The sequence below is a fragment of the Gadus chalcogrammus genome, chromosome 9 (genome assembly GCF_026213295.1).
Source record: "Gadus chalcogrammus isolate NIFS_2021 chromosome 9, NIFS_Gcha_1.0, whole genome shotgun sequence".
Classification (NCBI taxonomy): domain Eukaryota; kingdom Metazoa; phylum Chordata; class Actinopteri; order Gadiformes; family Gadidae; genus Gadus; species Gadus chalcogrammus.
In genome coordinates, this window is record NC_079420.1 from 5,827,897 (window position 1) to 5,850,583 (window position 22,687).

The 22,687-nt window shown below is 46.1% G+C and overlaps 2 protein-coding genes across 3 annotated transcripts in view; both read left to right on the forward strand.

Annotated features, from left to right (window-relative positions):
• The first annotated feature begins 712 nt into the window (after positions 1 to 712).
• Positions 713 to 15,131, forward strand: LOC130389361 (transcription intermediary factor 1-alpha-like). The gene is made up of 18 exons (XM_056599111.1): positions 713 to 1,352; positions 1,575 to 1,693; positions 2,612 to 2,759; positions 3,363 to 3,498; positions 3,876 to 3,992; positions 4,370 to 4,484; positions 4,941 to 5,087; positions 6,192 to 6,306; positions 6,696 to 7,120; positions 8,785 to 8,910; positions 9,376 to 9,472; positions 9,730 to 9,787; positions 10,405 to 10,537; positions 11,552 to 11,886; positions 12,324 to 12,453; positions 12,668 to 12,742; positions 13,488 to 13,643; positions 14,103 to 15,131. Exons 1-18 carry the CDS (start codon positions 1,070 to 1,072, stop codon positions 14,277 to 14,279), a joined length of 2,892 nt encoding a protein of 963 aa, XP_056455086.1. The 5' UTR covers positions 713 to 1,069; the 3' UTR covers positions 14,280 to 15,131.
• A 2,176-nt stretch (positions 15,132 to 17,307) lies between these two features.
• The window catches only part of LOC130389425 (fibulin-1-like), a 30,838-nt gene continuing 25,458 nt past the window's right edge, over positions 17,308 to 22,687 (forward strand). The window contains exons 1-2 of one of the 2 annotated variants that reach the window (XM_056599207.1): positions 17,308 to 17,583; positions 20,870 to 20,990. In XM_056599207.1, the coding sequence (XP_056455182.1) occupies positions 17,529 to 17,583; positions 20,870 to 20,990 (176 nt within the window). In that variant the 5' untranslated portion in view covers positions 17,308 to 17,528. The remainder of the gene's footprint in view (positions 17,584 to 20,869; positions 20,991 to 22,687) is intronic. The other variant, XM_056599206.1, reaches the window with a different exon arrangement.

The window sequence follows — 22,687 nt, forward strand, 5'->3', positions numbered from 1 at the left end:
CCTTCATGAGCTATATTTAATATTCTGCTTTTACGAGGCTACTCGTTTTATTTGCTTACTCAAAGCTCGGTATCAAGTTACTTACTGTCTGAAAAAAACTGCGTATGCTAGGCTGTTGGTCCAGTGTCTTCTGCTTTTTAGGTAACATCAAATCCTCCATTACCCAACTTTACTTTCTTGGCTCTCACTGAAGAAAGAGTGTGGGGTAACCATGACAACGCAGAAAGTCACGTGGTGGTTTCAAACTAAATCGCACAAGTGTACAATTAGGAGGGGGGATTCACACACTTCAACAAACGGAAATAAATTGAAAATAAATAAGACATAACAAGAGACCGATCCATTGACAGGGTTCATAAAAAGAGAACATATATTTTTTTTACATTTTATCCTTCTGTATATTGGGGGGGACAGGTTAGTATTTTCTCAACATTGGGGGGGACACGACCCCCCCAAAGAATGCGTGGTTACGCCCTTTTTAATGTCATGATAATCCTATAAATTTAAGCTTTAGAAAATTGTCTTAATCCTGTCTGAAGTGAAATCATCCTAATTATTTGTTGAGCTCAAGATGAGACATCCACAACGTCGACAGTAAACGTGCCAGCCCGTAACGAGCCTTTATTGTAGTTCTAAAAACGCGCGCTAAACGGTGGGGCGAATCCCTCAGACCCAACCCCCCTCAGAGCGACGCGTCCGGGGTGCGCACTGCGATCCTCCGTCACACGAAGCTCCGTACCATCACGGATGTATCAGGGTCTCCACGGATCGTACAGAGATGCGATGGGCGTGAGCGCGTCGATGCATCGTGCGTCTTTAGTGTAAAACATGAATCCGTGGATAATTTGTCGGTCTGTCGCAGTGCAAACGACGGAACTGCAGCGCTGAGTACTGAAAGCACGAATGCTGCCCGTTGCCAATAGGGAGTTTAAGGAGGTCGAGAAGCAAGACACGGATGGGGCCGTCTTCTCCACAAGGATCATTATTTATCTGATCGTTTGCTGCCCCTTTTGTGGGTCTGCCTCGTTCCTTGCAGCCCGGTGATCGTCGTTTGATTTGGGACTACGCTATGGATGAAGGAGGAGGCACGGAGAAGCTGGAGCCGGAGGAGGCTGTCGGCGGTGTGGAGAACGAGGCTGAGAGCATACCGGTGCAGGAGAAAACGAGCGCGATCGACACACTGAATCTACTGGACACGTGTCCGTCTTGCCATTTAAACTTTCAGAGCCGGGAGCCCAAACTTCTTCCGTGCCTACACTCTTTTTGTAAAAAATGTCTACCTCCACCCTCGAGGAATCTAGCTGTTGCCGAGCCACCGACCATCCAGGTGGACAATCCTGCCAACAAACCACGTGAGTGAGCCTGCTTGTTTACAAACAATTTTCTTGCAAGGACTCTGATGTGGGACCCCATGATTATTTGGAAAACGATGGATTAATGAATGAAGAAGGCAACACACGCATATAGCCGACATACACGCAGCCTTTACGATCCTAGCTAGGCTGAACCTTGCATTTATGTGTAATTGATTGATTGCATATTGAATGGATGCGTTTTCCCCGCGTTTCCTTCAGTGAACGTGATCCGCTGTCCAGTATGCAGGCAAGAATGCATGGAAGCGGACGTCATGGAGAACCTGTTTGTCAATGATGCGTTTGAAGCGCCCAGCAGCACCATGGAAAGATGTGTCCAGGTAAACTACAAATCACATGCATTCCGATAGGTGGGATTTATTTCTGTCATCATAAATCGGTACTATTGGGAAATAATAGGTCTGAAAGTGGATAACACGCTGAAGCAACTCTCAGTAATTAAAAGTTAAATGTTAGATCTAACACAATCAGGTAGGCTTATAGGCCTCCTGAAGATTTGCTCCCACAGCAATGTGGTTTCATTTGTGCCCTCAAAATAGGGACACACTCACAAAAAGCTTAAGGACCACTGATGTTTCCTTCTCTATTCAAGATGTTAAAAAGTACTATGAATCATTAAAACAAATAGCTGAGGCCCATCAGCGGTGTTCTGTTGACTATAAGCAGCCGTTATTGCCAAGCCATTGGTCACTAAGTATTAATCAACTTCATAAATCGCTGAGCCATTATCTTTTTTTATGTTGATTATGTGCAGCCTTTTGCTAATGAGCTTTGCTAATGAGCAATCGGCCACGAAGAAATATCACTCCACCTCATGAATAGCTGTATATTCAGCTGAATGATGTTGACTTCAAGCAGATGCTTATGGCATGTCTGTTGTCCGAGACTATACTTGACCTTGTTTGCAGTGGATAATAATCAAATAATAATCAAATTGTTCTAAGCACAATTTGATTCTCATGTATTCAGCAGCGGCATCGCGGTAAATATCGTGTACTTCCACTGTCCCCACTTTTGGCAGCATGCAAATCAACCTCTTTGCATCCAACTTTGTGCACAACCCTTAGAAAGGCAGATCTTCAAGGGTAGTGGATAACTTTCTGTTTCATGTGATAGGCTACCTATTTCCATGTCTTTAAGGAGCAGGGAGGAGGCCTTCTTGCACAGAACAGGACCAACAGGTAGACCCACAAGGCTAGTATTTGAGCGACCTAACCAGTACTATTCCCCCTCTGCAGCTGTGTATGACGTGCGAGGACAACACCGAGGCGGCGGGCTTCTGCGTGGACTGTGTGGAGTACCTGTGCGCCACGTGCGTGGAGGCCCACCAGAGAGTCAAGTTCACCAAAGACCACGCCATACGCCACAAGGTGGACGGGACCAGAGGTACTGGAGCCACGCTGCCGCGGCCATGGCAAACGGAGGAATGCATTTTCTAGATATTTAGTTGGGGCCCGCATTGACCCCTCACATCAATGTGAGAGCTCACATTTCATCTGGGAGTCAAACACCCACGACGATATGCCCTCCCCCCTCCTAACAGTCTAGACCTAATGCAAATCATTGGGTTACACTAAGCTTCACCATCTTCATATCTAAACCGAATCATTGCTTAAGACTAAACTTCACCATCTTTAACTAAACATGGAAACCTAATAGTATGCCACGTTGTTGTGCATTAATCACTAAGAGGCTTTAGAGACAATAATCGTTTAAACACATTTTATATTGTATAATGGTCAATTATGAATAGCTTCAACAATGTAGCATATACTGTCAATAATGTTGACCTAGTCTGAAATGTTGATATGCCTTTTTCAGAATTTACAATTAATATGGCTATATCCCATGAGTATCCTTCTCAGTTTTACCCTTAGTTTCATTTTAAGTAGAGTATCTCTCTTTAGTTTCTACTACGTTGCCGTACGGTCCGCTGTGTCGCCGACGTTGTCGGACGTCGTGTTCTGAATCGGCTGTGGTTCCTTCCAGAGGTGGACGGGCTGTCGGCTCCCCAGAGGCCCGTATTCTGCGATGTCCACAAGAAGGAGCCTCTGAAGCTCTTCTGTGAGACATGTGACCTGCTCACCTGCCGGGACTGTCAGCTGCTCAAGCACAAGGACCACAGGTAACGCCCAACAGGTGGAACGCACTGCATGCTGGGTATACCGTGGGCCTTCTAGTGCCTTCTGTTGTGTTTTGATTAGTTTTGTGTTTTGGTCTGGGTTTTAAGTATATAGTCTTGAAGGGCTGAGCCCGAATATTCAAATATTAGGCTATTTCTTTGGTAAGTAGGTATTCATATCTCAATTTAAAGCCAATGCATATTTGCGCATTGCAGGTAAGAGGGTTATGTTACTTTTGTCTGAATAAGCAGGGATAACATAACAATTATATGGACGGGCACTTTAGGAACTTTCAATGTTCTCAATAAAATATACAATGGATATTCAGCAAATAGACTTGGACTCAGCCTGTTCCTCAATGTTTCCGGTGTTTGTTCAGTTATCAGTTCCTGGACGATGCCTATAGCAACCACAAGCAACACATGGAGAGCATGACGCGTCAGCTGAAAGAGAAGAAGAAAGTCATCGACGAGGTTTCCCATTCAATCAACAGCGGGTATGGATCGGACCAATGAAAACTGATAAATCTGACCATTGATCACATGTTTATTTTTTTCCCTTTTGTTTGATTGTCTGTACAGTCTGTATGTATTCCTTTCTTATTTGTAAAGCGTCTTTGAGTATTCAGAAAAGCGCTATAGAAAACTGATTATTATTATTATTATTTTGTGTCTATAACCGGGACAACAAGCACATCGCTATGGTATTAGCGTTCAGCAACTAGCATTCTCTCCTGTACCTCAAGCTGGGGTATAAGTTAATGTTCAACCCCTTTTTAATATTAGGGGTTGAATCTACGAGCGAATGATACGTAAACCATTAAGCATTAGACCCATTAAATATGTTCAAACATGTGGCAATATTTATTCACAGACTACACCAAGTGAGTAAAAACCGCCACTCTGTCCGCAATGAGATCAAGAAGTCGATCTGCGCCCTGATCGTTGAGATTAACAAGAAGGGCAAGGTGCTGGTGAATCAACTGGAGGTAAGAACACACTCCTGGTATCCATTTGTAGCCTGTTGGATCACACACTGGTCTGTGTGTCAACAAACACTCTGTCCTTAACCCTTCCTGATTAGAAAAGAAAATAACAAATATTTTTTTCCCCCCCAAATGAGTGATTTGTCCTGTGAGGGTCTTGAGAATGCCGGCCAAATAATAAAACAATTATGTAAACACACAAACAGAAAACCACATAAACATTCCCTATAACAGCCCAACACAACAAACATCCACCATACATACCACAGGAATACATACCAGGCCCTCAACGTCTTGGCTCTCTGACTCCTAAACAGGCCGGGTTTCTGTGTTCACCGTTAAAGGGGCGCGATCCATCAGCCTCGGTTGTGTTTCCACAGCCAATCCATCACGGGCCCCCCTAACCTCCACTCTCTCCCCCCTGCCCCCCCCCCCCCCCCCCCCCCCCTCACTCCCAAGGAGGTGACGAAGAGCCACGAGAGCACGCTGAAGAAACAGCAGCAGGACATCGGCTATCTCTCCCGGCACCTGGACCACGTCATTAACTTCACCAGCTGGGCCACGCAGCGAAACGGGGGCACGGCCTTCCTGTACTGCAAACGCCTGGTGAGCCCACTGAATCCCTCCACCCTACTGGAGCCCCCCCCCACCCACTGGAGCCCCCCCCCACCCACTGAAGCCCCCCGTCCACTGCGGCCCAGGCCGCTATGACGCGTGACCTGTCGATGTGGGCGGGGCCCACATTATTGTCAGTGCACAAGTCCAAAGACAACTGGGCAAAGGCAATTGTGCAAGTACAAGGACTACAACATTTATTTGGAAATAGAAGTGCAAAAGAGCAATTAAGGTGCAGTCTGAATATGAATTTTCATATGGTGCAATGCAGCAGCAAAAGTAAAGTGACCTACTGAGGTATGAACAGCCTAAGATGGGTATAATGGATAAGACCAAGCATAGATGGACAGTACGATAAATATGAACAGTATGATAATAAATAATCAAGTGGATTAGATACAGAGTATATCAAGTAGTATAGTCCAGGGGGATGTGTATGGGTGGCATGTCCGGGGCAAATCATATATCCTTGGCATATACTGGCACTTAATGTGCGCACTTATGGTATCTTGTACATCCTTGCACTTTAAAATAGTACTTAGCATTGTGTAGTGTCTTAGTTATCATAGCTATCTTTCTTTGTATACAGGGAATGGGTTCACCCAACAATTCTTAGTGTTTGGCACTTGGTTCTATGCTATCTATCCTTACTGTACTGACAGCGATATATTGTTTCTCTCTCTTCTGACAAATGTACTTATTGTAAGGCACTTTGGATAAAGGCGTCTGCTAAATAACCTCGTTGTAAATGTCTCACGGTATCGAACAGCCAATCGCTGCAGGGTGGAAGGGTTAGGGGTAAGGGGGCTAGGGGATCTGAGGATCGGCTAGAAGGTTCTTGGGTCAAACCCAATTGTTGGCAGTCTGTCTGTAAGCATCCTTTGAGCAGGACTCCTAACCCCTACTCCTAAACGCCCAAATAAATAGAAACGTTAGCTGTTTTACTCATTTGCTAAAATGACGAAAAAGTAATCGTTAAATAGTAAAAACCTGTACCTCTTCGTACCAGTGCAGTATTTAGTAGACACTACTGAACAAAATATGATGGAAAAGATGTCCCCAGTGAAATAATTGATAGCTCTCCTTCTGCTGCAGATTCTGTTCCAGATTGGGAATCTGCTGCAGGCCAAATGCACTACCTCCTTCATACCGCAGAGCTCGGTACGCTTCCAGTGTCGATCCGCCTATTGGGCCTCCAACGTGGATCTGGGTGAGCGCAGACAAACAGTGTTGGGAAACCCTGAAATCACATCCAGAAACGCATACAATAGAGCAGTTTAATGTGTAATATATGTAGTATGACATATAACAATGATAACGATGATATAACATGTATAACGTTTCGTAGTGCTGTAAAAATGCCACGATAATGTTTCTAATGGTAATGATAGTTGTTAGATATAGATTTGTCGTGGGGCCCACTCATCATCGGTAGTAGTTTCCGACATCCCAGCGAGCGTCCTGCTAGCATAACCGTGTTGTTGTTGTACTAACAGTACTGTCACTAATAAGTTAGCATTAGGTTAGCATTAGCTGCACTCAGAGTGTCAGCCCTACTTGTTATTCACAGCGCGCTGCACTGCACTCCCTCGCCCTCAGGCACTTTGGTGGTGGAGAATATTCCGGGAAAGCCACTGGGGAGCTCCCGGGGCAGCCCTGCTCCACGGCTCCCCCATTCTGGCCCCGGGCCCCCGGGCTCGCCCGCCGGCACGGCCCTGGAGCCTCGCCTGGCGTCCCATCACACACTGGCTCAGCTGCAGATGCAGGTGGACAAGCTCAACCCACAGCCTCGCTGGCAGAGCCCCCCGCCCGCCGGCCCCCCGCCGCCACCGCACTCCCAGCCGTGGTCCTGGTACCAGAGTGTTCGTCTGCCCAGGTCCTCCCCCGTGCCCCCCCAGGGGGGGCCCCCACCCCAGGGAGGTGGGCGGCCCCGGATGTCCCCCCAGCCGGCAAGCCACCGCTTCATGGGGGCCCCTGCCCACCGTGCCAGCCCCACCAACGGCTCCACTGGATACCCCACCCAGGTGTGTGTGTGTGTGTGTGTGTGTGTGTGTGTGTGTGTGTGTGTGTGTGTGTGTGTGTGTGTGTGTGTGTGTGTGTGTGTGTGTGTGTGTGTGTGTGTGTGTGTGTGTGTGTGTGTGTGTGTGTGTGTTTTTGTGTCTGTTTCTGTGTTTCAGTTTTTGTTTATGTGTGCGTGTGTATGTCTGTTTATGTGTGTGTCTTTGTGTGTGTGTGTGTGTGTTTGTGTCTCTCTGATCGTCTCCTGCTTTGATATGCATGCGGGTGCAGGCCTGCCAGTTGAGGGTTTGATTGACAGCTTCTCCTAACAAGCTCTGGCAGCAGACCTATTCGTCCCAAATGGAGCTGACAGCCTTCACATCCAGAGCAACTCATGCTCTTTTCCATCAAGAAGGATTTGAATTAGAGTCATTCTCAACACCGCGAATAAGCTAACCCTAAAGCTAAAGCTAGCGTTTGGCTAACGCGCAACACTGGGTTGCGTAAGCGGCGTCTGATATGTCTAGTGCGCTGAGATGTTTAGTCTAGCTTGCCGCGCACCCAGAACGGTTTTATAGGGAACATAAAATAAAATGGGTACATCCAATGAAAACAGACCTTTAGTCCACTTGAAACACTAAAAGGCCTAAGCAGAATATTGCCAGACGAATCACCAATGCGTACATCGCTCAGTTTATTTTTCATTTCCAAGGGCTGTTATCAGCTCGGAGCCAAAAGCTCTGTGGACCTAACTGGATAGACTCTACAACCAATCAGAGCGACGAAACGTGCGACTTAATTGTGTTGACCGGCCTTTACACAAATAGGTAAACAGAGAAGCTGCAGACTTCCTGGAGTAAAGGCACTACAACGTTTACATTTCTTTTTGGATTTTAGTTACTTTTTTTTGTTTACTCCACTTAGATCATTAAACTCTGGACTGAAAATAAATCATGTGCTGTTTATTCAGAAAAAACGAATCTCCCCATTAACTATTTACAAGCCAGTCTTGGCCTCCAATACGGTGGCTACGTGGACGTACGGTCCAAAGGCCAAGGCGGCGTCTATGGATATTTGTCTATGGTCAAACCCTATTCTATGTCTATAAGTTTAACGGTTGTGATTGGCCTGACCTGGGCAAGGTCATCTGGAAGTCGGTCTGGGTAGCAAGGGGTCCAGACCATCAGCCAGAGCAACGAGAACATGGGCTTGCAGATTTGTGTGGTTCCCAGGCTACAAACACTAGCATTGTAGCCTGGCACTTACATCCCTTCACTTTTATTTCTGTTTTCACTGAACCCAGCTGGCCTATTTATGTTTGTGCATTATAGACATAAGTTATCTCAGAGGTGGTCCAAATAACTGTGTTTATTAAGGGGAAGTTAGCATACATAAGCAGCTTATGTATGCTGATGACCATATATTGTGAGCAAGAGAAATGTTTTCGTTTACATTTTATTTATGTTTTTTCGTACCTCTTGAACAAGACCAAAACAGGAAACCCTTCAAAAGCAGAGGTGTCAAGCACACCCTGTCTGCAATTCGAGTGTGCTGTTTACAATTCTTTGGAGGTTGCCCTGCTCTGGTTAAGGAGTTCTGGAGTGGTGAACCATGTGACCAGAGTCACCGTGACATCTCACTGATTGATTGGTTGGTCGCTCTCTCTCTCTCTCTCTCTCTCTCTCTCTAGCCTCCAAGGGGGATGGTGAGCAGCTCAACCTTCCAGACCAAAGCCACAGACGTGTTCTCCTCTTCACCTTTTTATACCCAGCCTGCATCACTGCCCACCAATGTATCTCCTCTCTCCAGACAGCTGGCAAGTGTCTCCGATCCTTATCCGGAAATTAAATGATCGATGAAACAAAATACCCAGAGATTGCCTTGGAGTGCAATGAAACATTAATGGCGTAAACACCAATATATTGCTGCATAATCACCAGTATATTACTGCAACCTAAAATTGCCGGTCATGCAGCGATTCTTCAGGGTGATTATTGCAATGATCTGCTCAGAATAAATCTGCTTATATTGCCTTATAATTGGTACTTATCTTTGGGTTTAGCAACCAATAGCACAGAAAATGTGCAATTACACAGAGATTTATTTCGTTGAATAATTTTTGTTGCCAAGAGGCTCACTGGACTTATTTCACACTAATGATCGTATTTAATGGAATTGTTATCGTAATGTCCAAAATGTTCATGAATCTTTGCATCATCGTTTTATTAAAGATAGTTTTGGAATGAAGTAGACTCATGGTGACTCTTTATGTCCTATCCAGATGGACCCCACGTATCTGAACAAGAGAGATGATCCGGTCCAGATGCTCAGATCAAAATACCCACAGGGTCTGCCCCCCTCCCAGGCTGTCCCAAATGGTATGATGGCAGTATTATTTCATGTTTGTTCCGGAAACTACTTTCCCTCTATTTATGTCTACCTTACATTAGTACATAATGTGCTGCTGTAACATTGTATTTCAATCCAATGAATAAAGTGCATCTCTTCATTACTTATCATTAATGCATGCTTTTAGCATATCCTAGTTTATTACGTCATGTTTTATGCAAAATGTGTTTAATTAATCTTGGCTTGAGCTTATTTTATCTCATTAAATATATATTCTATCTCTCAGTAAATGGACAAAGGAATTCCCAAGGGTACCTGGCCGTATCCCACGACGATAAATCAGGGTAGGTTAAAAATACACACGCATGCATACCCCCCCACACGCACTCAATCACTCACTCACTCACTCACTCACTCACTCACTCACTCACTCACTCACTCACTCACTCACTCACTCACTCACTCACTCACTCACTCACTCACTCACTCACTCACTCACTCACACACACGCATACTCACTCACTCACACATTCGCATACTCACTCACTCACTCACTCACTCACTCACTCACTCACTCACTCACTCACTCACTCACTCACTCACTCACTCACTCACTCACTCACTCACTCACTCACTCACTCACTCAGCTGTAAGCCATTGTTATGTACGACAATACTCCCACTCTGCTACCACTGCAGAAATGTATCGATGTATCCCGATGCAATCAATTCCCTTTTCAAAGCAGTGATTTAAGTGTTAAAACATACCTTACCAGGGGTTAGGATTCAAATTCTCTTTCAAGGGCCCCCATCTTTAAAATGTACTCACTCATGTCAATGGGTAATACACTTATCCTAAAAGGCCTCCAAAGGGCATATTCAAATGATGTTCTATATACGTCCCACTGCATGCTATTGTGAGTTCTCTGGAAGCTGACTGGCTGTTTGTCTCGATGCCCCAGGCTGGTGACCTGGAGGTCTTCAGAGGTTCAGCCGGCTGAGGGACCAGAGGCCTGGGCCTCCAAGAGGAGACGGAGGCTCTCTCCAGGACCATTCCTCTCCATCAAGGACGAGCCAGAGGACCACGGCAGCTTCGTAAGGGACACAACGTGGTTTAGCGGCTCGGGGGATCTTGGTTCGATTCCCAGTGTTGACAGTTCGGCCATAGGTGTGCTCGAGCCAGAACCTCCAACTGCTCCTTCAGGACCTGTTTCTGAATTCATGAGGAGTCACTTTAGATGGAAGAATCTGCTCCATGACTAAATACTATTTAAGAAATCAGCCTTGAGAGGCAGCGGTTTACAGTGATTCTTAGGCAGCTAGAGGGCGTTCTTAGACATGACCCAGACAGAGCCCCTAAAACGCTTACTCTACCCGAGTAAGATTTCCAAACATAAACAAACAGCAGCGTAAAATACGATCATTTATGGAAAACAAATCATCATTCTTCCACCAAGCAATAAAGTTCCTCAAGACGGCAAACTGTTTTGCCAAGCAACACAGGCTAGCATAGTTTGAGATTGTTTTATAAAGGCTCGAGCCAATCCGAATCGAGGACCAAAAGTATTCGGTTTCATTATATTAAACAACAAACATGCTATGAACTGTCCTTCTCTATTGCAACTCTACAGGGACATTATTGCAGAGTACCTTGTAATAACGATGAGGACCAGATCTCCTGACTTGAGTTGACGTATTTCTTTCAAATGAATTGACGACTCTGTGTGGAAATAGCCCATCATAGTTGATAGCCAAGTAGAGTTTAGCAGCAACTATAGTCCGCAATTATCTTAATATGCAAAATAAATTAAACAAGCAACGGATGTACACTAGCCTCTTTTAGGCTAACTATTCCTCACTTGTAGTTTGACTGTTGATTAGTGTGCAATGTCCCTGAAATAAACCAATAAACCAATAAATAGTCATATCCACAGTGACACATTTTAGTTTATTAAGATGCTAAAAGGTTTTTTGATGCAAGTGTGTACATCAAGTTATAAAGAAACAAAAAAAAGCCTGAGGATATTTGTTTAAGCCTATTGTCATGTTGTAGCAATAATACTTCTATTAAAGTACTTCCTACCCTTTGTCCCATCACCTCATCCGCAGTTCGCTGTTCATCTCCAGTCCACCAAGCAGCAGTTGCACCCGACCCAAAGAACCAGCCTACCCGACAGTACAGCCGACCGCACCCAGGCCAGCGTGGGGGCCGCTGGGCCGTGGGGCTCCACCACCCCTCCTGGGAGCACCGGCCGGAGCCACCGGCCCCTAGCCCTGAGGAGCCCGGAGTGGGGGGGGGAGACGCGAGGCGACTGGCGCCGGGCGTCTCCCAGTGAACACTGGTGCGCCGTGTGTCGCGGCGGCGGGGAGCTGCTCTGCTGCGATAAGTGTCCCAAAGTGTTCCACCTCGCCTGCCACGTTCCGTCGCTGCCTCGCTCGCCCAGGCAAGCCACCGCTACGCTTTTATTTTGAAAAGTCGACTTTTTTGGGTGGAATGCCTTGATTGCTTTAATGGCTTATTTATAGTATACTTATGGTAACCTATGCTTAATTAATTGCTTTAATTTTCATTTTGCTGTCATACAGCTTTAACAAAGTTTTTAGCGATTTTATCAAATATTTGGGCTAGGGTTTAGGGCCGTTCAGCCAAAGGTTCTGGGTTTGAGTCACACTGTTCAAAGTCTACCTGGAGTCTTCCTTGAGCTAAATGCCCATACCCCTACCTGCTCATAAATGTGACTCCAAATTAATTCACAATCATGATTCTAACAAAGATAGCATAATAAGTATGTATCTGTTAAATTCCTCCATGGTAAAGCTGCAATATTGTTAGGGTAGTTCAAATTTTAACTTTCCATGTTATTGTTGCTCTCGTGTCCAGTGGGTCGTGGTTGTGTTCGCTGTGCCGGGAGCTGACTGGTCCAGAGTCTGACCGCGATAACAAACCTGAGGCCAGAACGGTGAAAGAGGAGCCAGACTGCCCAGAAGGCTTCCCCCCTCTGGACAAACGGGTCCGTAGTAGTACTCATTCCTAATCAGTACAATCAATACCCGTCATGCAAGGAGGTGCCCTGGATTGTTGTTGTTATAGGGGAGAGCGTGTATTGAATTTCACCGGTTCAGGTGAAATACTATCGTAGTAAAACAAATCCTCGCACGAACGGAAGGCTTTGAATGACGCTTCGTTCTTGTGTTTTTTTTCGCATCTTTTGTTTGTCTGAACAGAAATGCGAAAGGCTGTTGCTGCTGCTGTTCTGCAGCGATTTGAGCGTGGACTTTCATCGACCCCTCGACCCGGCGGTGAGCCCACCAAGCCGGGACGCAAATTGGCAGCGTTCCCCCGGATGAACGTCACAAACATTTAATTCTGATCCCAGTGTGGTGGCGGTTGCGCTGGACCCCTTGTCTCTCTGTAAACACTGAGACACTAAGGAGGAAACATGACTTCAGCTTCTATTACTAGCCATACAGGATGTGGTGACAGCTAAAATCAGAATCAGTGTTGTATCGCCAAGTAAGCTTCACATATGAGGAATTCACTGTGGTGAAATGGTGCAGAATAACAAGATGCAAAAATATCCCAAGATTGTACTTGATATTATGTAAAAACGTATTTCAGATACAGTGTATATACACAATATAAATCTAAATACTGAATTTACAAACAAAACACTACAAAACATTCAGGACAAAGAGGTGACTGTATGCGGCGCAATCTTGATCAATGTTTATCACACAATTGCCCATCCTTCAACAGTCATTGATTCGGTTGAATTCACCTTTTGAATGCTAATAACAGCTTTGGCTTGTTGAGCACGTCAGTTGGTTCACATGCCATATCTATGGAACGTGATTGTTTGAGAGTGGGGCGTTTGCATGGCTCTGAAAACTGTAAACTTGAGTTAACGTGATTTTTTTTTTTTATTACGCAAACAGTCACCTAAACTCCCCGCTGATGCATTTAGTATTGCTAAATAAATATTTGTAGCTGGCACTAATTTGCAATACCTGTCCCTAAAACGAATATATCTTCTTAAATCGTTAGGCATTAGCTGACAAGCAGGGGAACCCGAAGAGGCCCATGGATCTGTCCACGGTTAAACGGAGACTGACTGCCGACCCCGGTCCAGCCTACCAAGGCCCTGAGGAGGTCATAGCAGACGTCCGTCTCATCTTCAGGGACTGGGAGGCCTACAGCCAGGTCTGCTACGTCTCAAGATCACTTCCCTTACCACGCACGCACGCACGCACGCACGCACATACCCACACACACTCACTCACTCACTCACTCACTCACTCACTCCTACTCACTCACTCACACATACACATACTCACTCACTCACACATACTCACTCACTCACACATACACATACACATACTCACTCACTCACTCACTCACTCACTCACACATACACATTCGCACACTCACTCACTCACACATACCTACTCACTCACACATACCTACTCACTCACTCACACATACCTACTCACTCACTCACACACACGTATGCACGCACACACATGTGACAGTCAAGCCGTTGAATTTAAACTCGCATTGGATAAAAGCTGTTGTTAAACGACCTGGTAATCTGTGTTTGCCTCTACTCAGTCCTTGATGATGGTGTTCTGTGTGATTCGCCTCACTTTGTTGTGACTGTAGGCCAGCTCTGCGGTTGCAACGGCGAGTAGGAGACTGGAAAGGTTCTTTGAAGAGCAGCTGAAGATCCTCTACCCCGATAGGCTGTTCCCAGAGATCAAAAGAGAGCCAGAGCAGTTGTCCTGCCTCGGCCCCTCTCCGCCCCGAGCCACAACCATTGGTAAACCACAGTCTCCGTGACGCCAGCTCACGGACTACGATACCCAGCATGCACTGGGCTCTCCCATTGGACCACATGGAACAGGATGAACGCACGGACAGTCTTTGTTCGCTGCAATGTTCACCCTATGCACTTTCACGTCAGCAGATTATGATGATATTCATTGGGGTTGTAAGCATTATTTGGCCATTTGGACTGAAAAAAAAGATGATTCATTAGTAGTTTAAGAGAGCAATAATATTTGTTATTCAAATGTTTCCAAATGAACTGTGATCAATTCGGTTATCCTGGTACAGTTGTGTATGTTGTTACAACTGCGCAACTTTGTTTCAGACCTCCTCCGTAAGATCCATTGTTTCTTACCTCCCTGCTGTTACTGAAACATTACTTCTAGCATGAAGGAAACAACTGGATTGAGATCTGGTGTAGCATTCATCCACCTCTTGTGTCTTTAAACATTTTTGGACAGTTATTCATATTATTTTCATGAATAGCAGCATGAACGGATAACTCTGAATATATATTAACTCTATGTTTTACAGCGAGTGGACTTTTTATATGCGCAAAGTGTTGCTCCCACTTTTTTCGTTGTTGTGCTATTTACATTGCTTACAGTAAATCCAAACATTTTTTAATAACTGTACAAGACACCGAAAGCTTAGACGGTTCAGATTTGCAGGGTTTGTACAATGTATATGAATGTAATTTATCTCTATGTATTTGTTTACATATATGTACTTGTGTATTTATTGAGATTTTAATGTGCAGAAACAAAACATCTCTTATCAAGTCTTTTTCCAAAAATAGTTTTCAAAACAGGAGCAAATATGATCCATATCCTCCTTTTTTGTCGGATCCATTAAAAACACACATCTTTGTTCACACGTCCTGTGTTTACGTTTTTTTGAACGATGAAGAAAAACTAAGCTAGGTTGAGCTTTACACTAAACCATCAGCGGAACACAGCTGTTATGGCTATTTCGTTTAAACACAGCTTTTGTGTACAGTTTTCCCTCAGTGCTGGTAAATGACGCCAGTGAGAGCTCCACAGGGGCTCGCTCCCCCCTGAACCCCTGCTTAGAAACAGTCTCCATTGACACAGACACGGCAAGACAGACTTTACCGGACTTCAAAAGAACTCTAGCCCCCCAACCCCTATCCCCCCCCCCCCACACACACACACACACACACACATACACACACACACACACACACACCGCCTTCTCAAGAAGATTAACGCTTTTAAAAAGTGACCACAAGCTGTTCTATCTTGTTAAAATGAAGCTTTTGGCTTCCTGGTTTGAGGGGTTGTTATTAAAGTGAGGGACAACAGTAACCTGTCATGTTTATTAGCGTACACTCAAAGGGCCCTCGTGTTATGGAGGCAACAAAGTACAAGGTGCACTGTAGATTAAGTACAAACGAGGGGGAGGTGCCGGTGGTGATTCAGACCTTGCTCCGGCGGTCCTGAGTCTAACCTGCGCTTATAAGCTGACTTTAAGATGTATATTAACAAACTTTTTACCATTTTCCTGCAAGATACTCGTATGGTGTGTAGAAGATACATCCCTTCATGGTCATTCTAGTTTTTTAGACCCGTTAACTGCCGGCTGGTAGGAGGTCAGGGCTACTTTCTCTCGTTGTAGCTCTTTCTCTGGCGTTGATACATCCAGAGTCCTGGCTATCATCAGCGCCACAAAAGGACGGTGCTAGCCGTATACCTCCAGAGTCAGCAGGCCACCCTTACACCGGTGGGGTGCTACTGATAAGATAAGCTGACCCCCGGGTTCCCAGAAAGCCTGCGTCCTCCTTTGAAACCACGTACTACATCTCTTGAGTAAATCGCTTCTGCAGAGACGCACCGACGTCTCAAGCGTTTTGTTTAATTTGATGCATTAGAAAAGGTATTAGACCCTAAAGGTCAACAGGGTGAATGGCCTGACGTTGGACTTTGATCTGCGTGACGTGTCCTGTGTTTGACTGGCCGCATGGTCTAACAAGGTGCCATGGTGCCTCCTGATGGTTCTGCTGAGATGTTGCTAGTCTGGATGTGTGCTGCGGAAGACATGTGGTTCTGATCAGGAAGTCTCTTAACCCCTCTGCCTCACCCTGCCCACGGCCAACGCTGACTGATTGACTTCACCGGAAGACCGTCGACATTTTGTACCGTAAAGATGTTACAAAATGTTTATAGCAGCAATTATTTATATTTCTCCTTGCCAATATTGGTTGTTTCTCTCTGTGTGTCTGATGCCTGTGTGTGTGTGTGTGTGTGTGTGTGTGTGTGTGTGTGTGTGTGTGTGTGTGTGTGTGTGTGTGTGTGTGTGAGAGAGAGAGAGAGAGAGAGAGAGAGAGAGAGAGAGAGAGAGAGAGAGAGAGAGAGAGAGAGAGAGAGAGAGAGAGAGAGAGAGAGAGAGAGAGAGAGAGAGAGAGAGAGAGAGGGAGGGAGGGAGGGAGGGAGGGTGGGTGGGTGGGTGGGTGTGTGTGTGTGTGTGTGTGTGTGTGTGTGTGTGTGTGTGTGTGTGTGTGTGTGTGTGTGTGTGTGTGTGTGTGTGTGTGTGTGTGTGTGTGTGTGTGTGTGGGGGTGGGTGGGTGGGTGGGTGTGTGTGCTTAAGTAAGAGAGAGAAAGAGATTGTGTATGTGTGTGCCGGCGTGCGTGTGTCTGTGTCAACCCCCCAACCGCTACATAGTAAATGGTGTGCTGGCTGACAATTAAACTTCAAACTCTGCTCTAACAACTGAAAATCACACACCTTGAAACAAAAAACACTTTTCGTTCGTATTAAGCACAAACCTTTAGTACAAATCATGTGTAGCAACAACGATATACACATCCTTGCATTGAATGGAATAGCTTTATAACGCTTAATATTCAAACTATACATCGTTTTTGATAATATTCAGACTATGGATAATAAAACGCTGCAAGCTTTAAGTTATACATGTTGACCATAACTTCAAGCACGATTGTTTCCAACAGTCAACTGCGTCAAAAACGTGTGTAAATGTTCTCGGCGCAATCCAAAGTTTTTGCAGTTGACACTTCACCTCACCAAACTAACAGGCTGTGGTCGCAGCCCGCCCCTCACTGCGCGGTAATTACACACCATCCTTCCTCAAATCACGCCGAGACTGAGGCTAAACCCCTGCACTTCATTTTCTATCTGTTTCCCCCAGAGCCTGTACTGAAAATACTCCCAGACAGCTGCAGAACACCGGCCGTATTTGTGGACTTAGTTGTGTTTGTTTGGAGTTCGTTGTGCAGCTCAATGGGTCTGTGGATTCTGCTCCTCTGCTCTGTAGTCGGAGTTCTCCGTGCGCAAGGTAAGGCACCTTTCTTCCAGGGAAACAATTTTTTAATTGCGTTAATAAGTGTAGTCCATTTCAATTGTTTTGCATGATGTGTGTATGCTGTTCGTTTGGCGAAAATGGTCCAAAATATAGAGGGTTAGTTTATTGGAGTAGGCTACTAATAAAAAGCAACGGACATGTTGCGTGCGCTCTAACGCATGTGCGTCTCCCCACGTGCCATTGAAAGACAGCTTGAAACAGGGATCAATTATACATGGGATATATAGCTGCTATGGAAAATGTGTTACGCATTGCTTGAATTGGTCTGCTGTTGCGTTGAGTCAAAGGTCACGCTAAGATGCTCGTGTGTGGCTCACATCCTCGTCCAGCTTCAAACATATGGAACGGCAAAGAGCACTCTATATTCCCAACAAAGGTCGCAAAGGTGGGCTATACCCCCCATATCTAAATGCTCGTCCATCGTCACACATGTGGGTCCATTTTCAAAGATAGTTAGTTGAAGTGGTTGGAGGAGGGGGGAGGGATTGGGGGGGGGGGGGTCTTTTCCTGGCAGCTGTAGAAGTGTCGTCAGCAGTGACGATCAACATGACCTGAAGCCGGCCAGCTGCTTAGGTGATTATACTTTACTCCTCTTGATGATAGACTCGTAGGACAACACCTCTTCCATTTATCTTCCTTACTTAAACAAACACTGTCTAGTTTATAGTTTATATAAACTTGCCGCGGCTTAACCAATGACAACTGGCTCAGAGAATAATGATTGGGGTTCATTGCCTTGAGTGTGTTGAAAGAAGCAAAACAGAAATACAAAATAATAATAGGCTATAATTCCCCTGTTACTCTGTGTAGGTGTAATCTAGGATCCAGCCGTCCCACTACATTACATCTACAGTCTGATTTCTAGTCAGGCTTCTCTTCCTTTAGACCTGTTTAGACTGATGTGCCTAGACACAGGAAGAGCTCGGAACTACTCTGCCAAAGTTTAATGTCCGTGACAACCACCACCGCCACCCGAGATGAAATCAGGGCTCCTCAGGCAGACCATGGATCAGGCAGACCGCTTGACTCCATCTCTGGCCGCTTCCCTGTGTACGTCTCTCCACCTCATAAGGGAACCAGCATCGGTAGATTGGGTGTGCTTCTCTGCTTCTTTCAGGCTTCGATTGTAGAGGGAAAGGCTTGGAAATGTCACAAAGACTCTTTGCGTGGGCTAGATTGAGTTAGTAGTGAGAATTATATGGAAAGACACATAGTCTAGCAGGCGTGACCCACCTGTATGCTCTTAAACAATGGAGAGGGAAGAGGAAAATACAGCTCTGACCCGGGGGGCAAAATCTATCCAGAGGTTCTTTAATTTGTGGGTTCTGGTAGACCCAGGTTTACTTTCCACTACAACTGGCAGTGCAACGTAAATTGCTGGGAATGCAGAAAAAATAAGGAAAAACTGAACAACAGAGGTAGAGTGTGTGTGTGAGAGAGAGAGAGAGAGAGAGAGAGAGAGAGAGAGAGAGAGAGAGAGAGAGAGAGAGAGAGAGAGAGAGAGAGAGAGAGAGAGAGAGAGAGAGAGAGAGAGAGAGAGAGAGAGAGGGAGGGAGGGAGGGAGGGAGGGAGAGAGAGAGAGAGAATGAGAGGGAGGGAGAGAGAGAGAGGGAGAGAGAGAATGAGAGGGAGAGAGAGAGAGAGAGAGAGAGAGAGAGAGAGAGAGAGAGAGAGAGAGAGAATGAGAGGGAGAGATAAGAAGCATGAAGCAACCGGCCAGCACCAACAAACTCAAAAGGTGCAGGCCAGAAGTGACATCTTGTTAAAGTGCCCCCTCATTTCACACTGCTGCTTGGCGGTTTATTGGCGGGGCTTGGGTGGAATGTGCCAGCTCTCACTTCTCCAGGTCTGGCCCGGCCACAGCAGGCTGTCCAAGGTGTCTCACCCCATGTTGTTCTCATAAAAACAAGGCTGTGTGTTTGCATCCACTCCCCCCGTTAACAATATCCGTGTTGCGCAATGCAGCAGCTAGAGACAACAGATAGTGATCTGACATGGTTTAACATGCAATACTGATTACTTTTTAATTTAATCAGCAGTGCCAAATCGTCCTCCCTGAAACGCTTTCGAACGTCAACATCGATAAAGCTGTCTGAAAGTTCGTAGAAATATATATCCCGTTATCCCAACGCGAAGGTCAATCATTTCCATGAACACAGTGGTTACTTATGATGCACGTCCTTGTTGGGTTTTGATTAAAACAGAGGGGGAGGTTCCAGCCCCAAGGGCTCTTAAGAGTCCGGACGACAGGCTGTACAGACACTTGTCCTCCCTGCTCATCAAACTGAGTAGGCCGGGTCGCGGCCGCGCTTGCCAAACCTTCCATTGGCAGATGTTCCGTCTCAGGCACAAATATCACGTCTCTGCTTGGATTTGTAGATGGCCCCACAAATCCAGAGTACATATTTATATATATATAAATATACATAACTTCCAGTCATCCACATACTATTTAGTATCATATTGCGATGGATCAACAAATTAAATGGATTCACAGTGAGTTTATTTTCTCATTTGGGGGTTTGGACATCTTGCTTAGACGGACCGTTTTGGCCCCGCTAGGCGGTTGATGGGGGCCCGGGTGCGAGAGAGGGTCCAAGTCCACGATCTGCCAAAGCTATTTCACGTTTGGCGGATCCCACGAACCGCAGCCTAATGAATGTACGCGGTGGTATGACTGTGATGGCTGATTGTTTACAGAGTCGAGGCATTCCTCCCGGTAATCCTGATGAATAACCAGCGGGGGGAAAACTCTGGTCCCGCTCCAGCCCAACCGGGTCCCTTGATTTCCGACCAGAAACACATCATTTGCTCGTTACTTTTAGAAGAAAAATAAAAAGTAGAAAAAATGGACGTTTCTCAAAGCTTTTTGGAGTTGCCTTGAGCTTGGGATTTAGTTGCAGGGTTTTTGATCATCCGAATAGCGTATAACTGTCGTTTGGCCTTGTGGCGATATCAATCTTGGTGGAAGGATCTCGGCAGTGTGTGCACGTTGATCAATGTGTCTCAGCCAGTACCCATAGGGTACATTCATCAATCTATCGGTTGCCCAATGTTGTATCTGGTTAAAAGTGGTCTCGAACCCCGTATTATTTGATATTTTATGAACAGATGAAAGCTTTAATAACCTCATCGAAGGAGCCTGCCACGAATGCTCCAGGCACAGCACATCATGTTGTTTGTTTCTATGTGGGTTGTTGGGACGTGAGGTGAACACACCCACACGCACAGTGATGAAGTGTACCCTGGTTGTGTTCAGATGTTTCCGTAGGAAAGGAGCAGATCTCTATCGAGGAGTGTTGCAGCGATGGTCACCAACGGGGGTCCGCCAACCAGGACTGCACTGCCCTCCCGCTCATCTCAGAGTCCACCACATGCAGGTGAACGCGGGCATTGGGACGTCCTTGCTGTTCAAACCTCATAGGCCCGAGTAGGCTGCATCAACAATGAATTAACATTAGTTAATGGAGTACTAAGCATTAACTAACCCTAACAGTTAGGTAACAACTTATGTTATTAGGATATAATATTTTACGGCAATGCGTATTATATTTACAATATTGCCCAACGATGTTATCCAATAACAATACTGAAGGTAAGGCCGGCCCTGAGATTCCCTCACATTTCCCACAGCCTTCAATTGGAGTGTGCTGCTCCAGCCACACCTTAATGAGCCCCGTCAGGGATGGGGGACTCTAGCCTGCCCCACGCAAGGCTGGCTGGCTAGCAGTGACTATCTCCCTGGTCTATCTCTCAATGAGAAATGGCTTTACCTTCCAGTAAACCCCATCCGGCCCCCGGGCACATAAGTCCTTCCCAGCACGCGATGCAAGTGGGAGCCTTTAATGGTGATGGGATAATAACAGCTAGGACAGTAACACTAGGAAGTGTGCCCCGCCACAGCCTCCAGCACCACAGTGAAGAGTCCTGGACGCCAGGGCTATTGCTCCATCTGCTGCGGAGGCCCGCATGGCAAACACATTTACCCTTGGCCACCTAAGTGCTCCAAAATTTGTCAAAATTATAGTGTGAGGCGAAAAGGAGGAAGAGTAGCATGGGAAGAGTGTAGGTGGGCGGGTGGGTGTGTGCGTGTGTGTGTGTAGAGGTGATGGGGCTGGGTATGTGTGTGTGTGTGTGTGTGAGTGATGGACGGGGCTATTTCCAAATCCAGGGAAATGCCTTAGAGGACAAACATGACAGAAGGGAGAGAGAGAAAGAGAGAGAAAGGGAGAGGAGGAGAGAGAGGGGTGTGTGGCTTGGAGACAGAGAGGCAATAACTGGAACCCTGAAGGATTGCCTCAGACATCAACCCATAAAAAAAACTGAAAAGAAAGAACCAGGAAGACGAAAACAGAATGAAGTGTTCCCTTAAAAGGGAGTGCATGGGTGGTGGGCAACCCGATATCTACTTCATTTGAAGAGAGACATGTGCGGTTAGGGTGAATGCAGAGGCTTGTTGGAACGCGTCGAGAGATGCTGAGCAAGAAACGGCGACAGAGAGTGATCGAGAGGGAGACAGGGGGAGAGAGTGGAGGTTAGTGGTTAGGAGCCGTAGGTGAAGCCAAACGCTAAGAGATAAACAACAAATCTGGCAGGCAGCAGAACTTGACTCGTTGCAGAGCTGTAATGGCTCTACAGAAAGAGAAGGAAGGCCAGCACAGGGGCCGAAGTAGGGGACTGAAATAATGATGTAACACAGGTGATTGGAATCAGTGATCAACACGCCAGGAACACATTAAGGCCCAATCCCATTCCTACCCCTTACCCCTTCCCCTTCCCCTTCCCCCTCCCCCTTGTTTTGAAGGGGTAAGGGGAAGGGGTAAGGGGAAGGGGTAAGGGGTAGAAATGGGATTGGGCCAACGATAACGATGACACTGGGAACAAGGTAATGGGTTTGAAGCTCCGAGAGACGAAGAGATAATGATCATGAGACACAGACGGAGAAAAAGTGAAAGAGGGGAGAGAGAGAGCAAGGGAGAGAGAGAGAGAAGAAGACACAAAGTGAGAAGGAGAGAGGAAGAGATGAGAGCGAGGTGGAGACAATGAGAGAGAGAGAGAGAGAGAGAGAGAGAGAGAG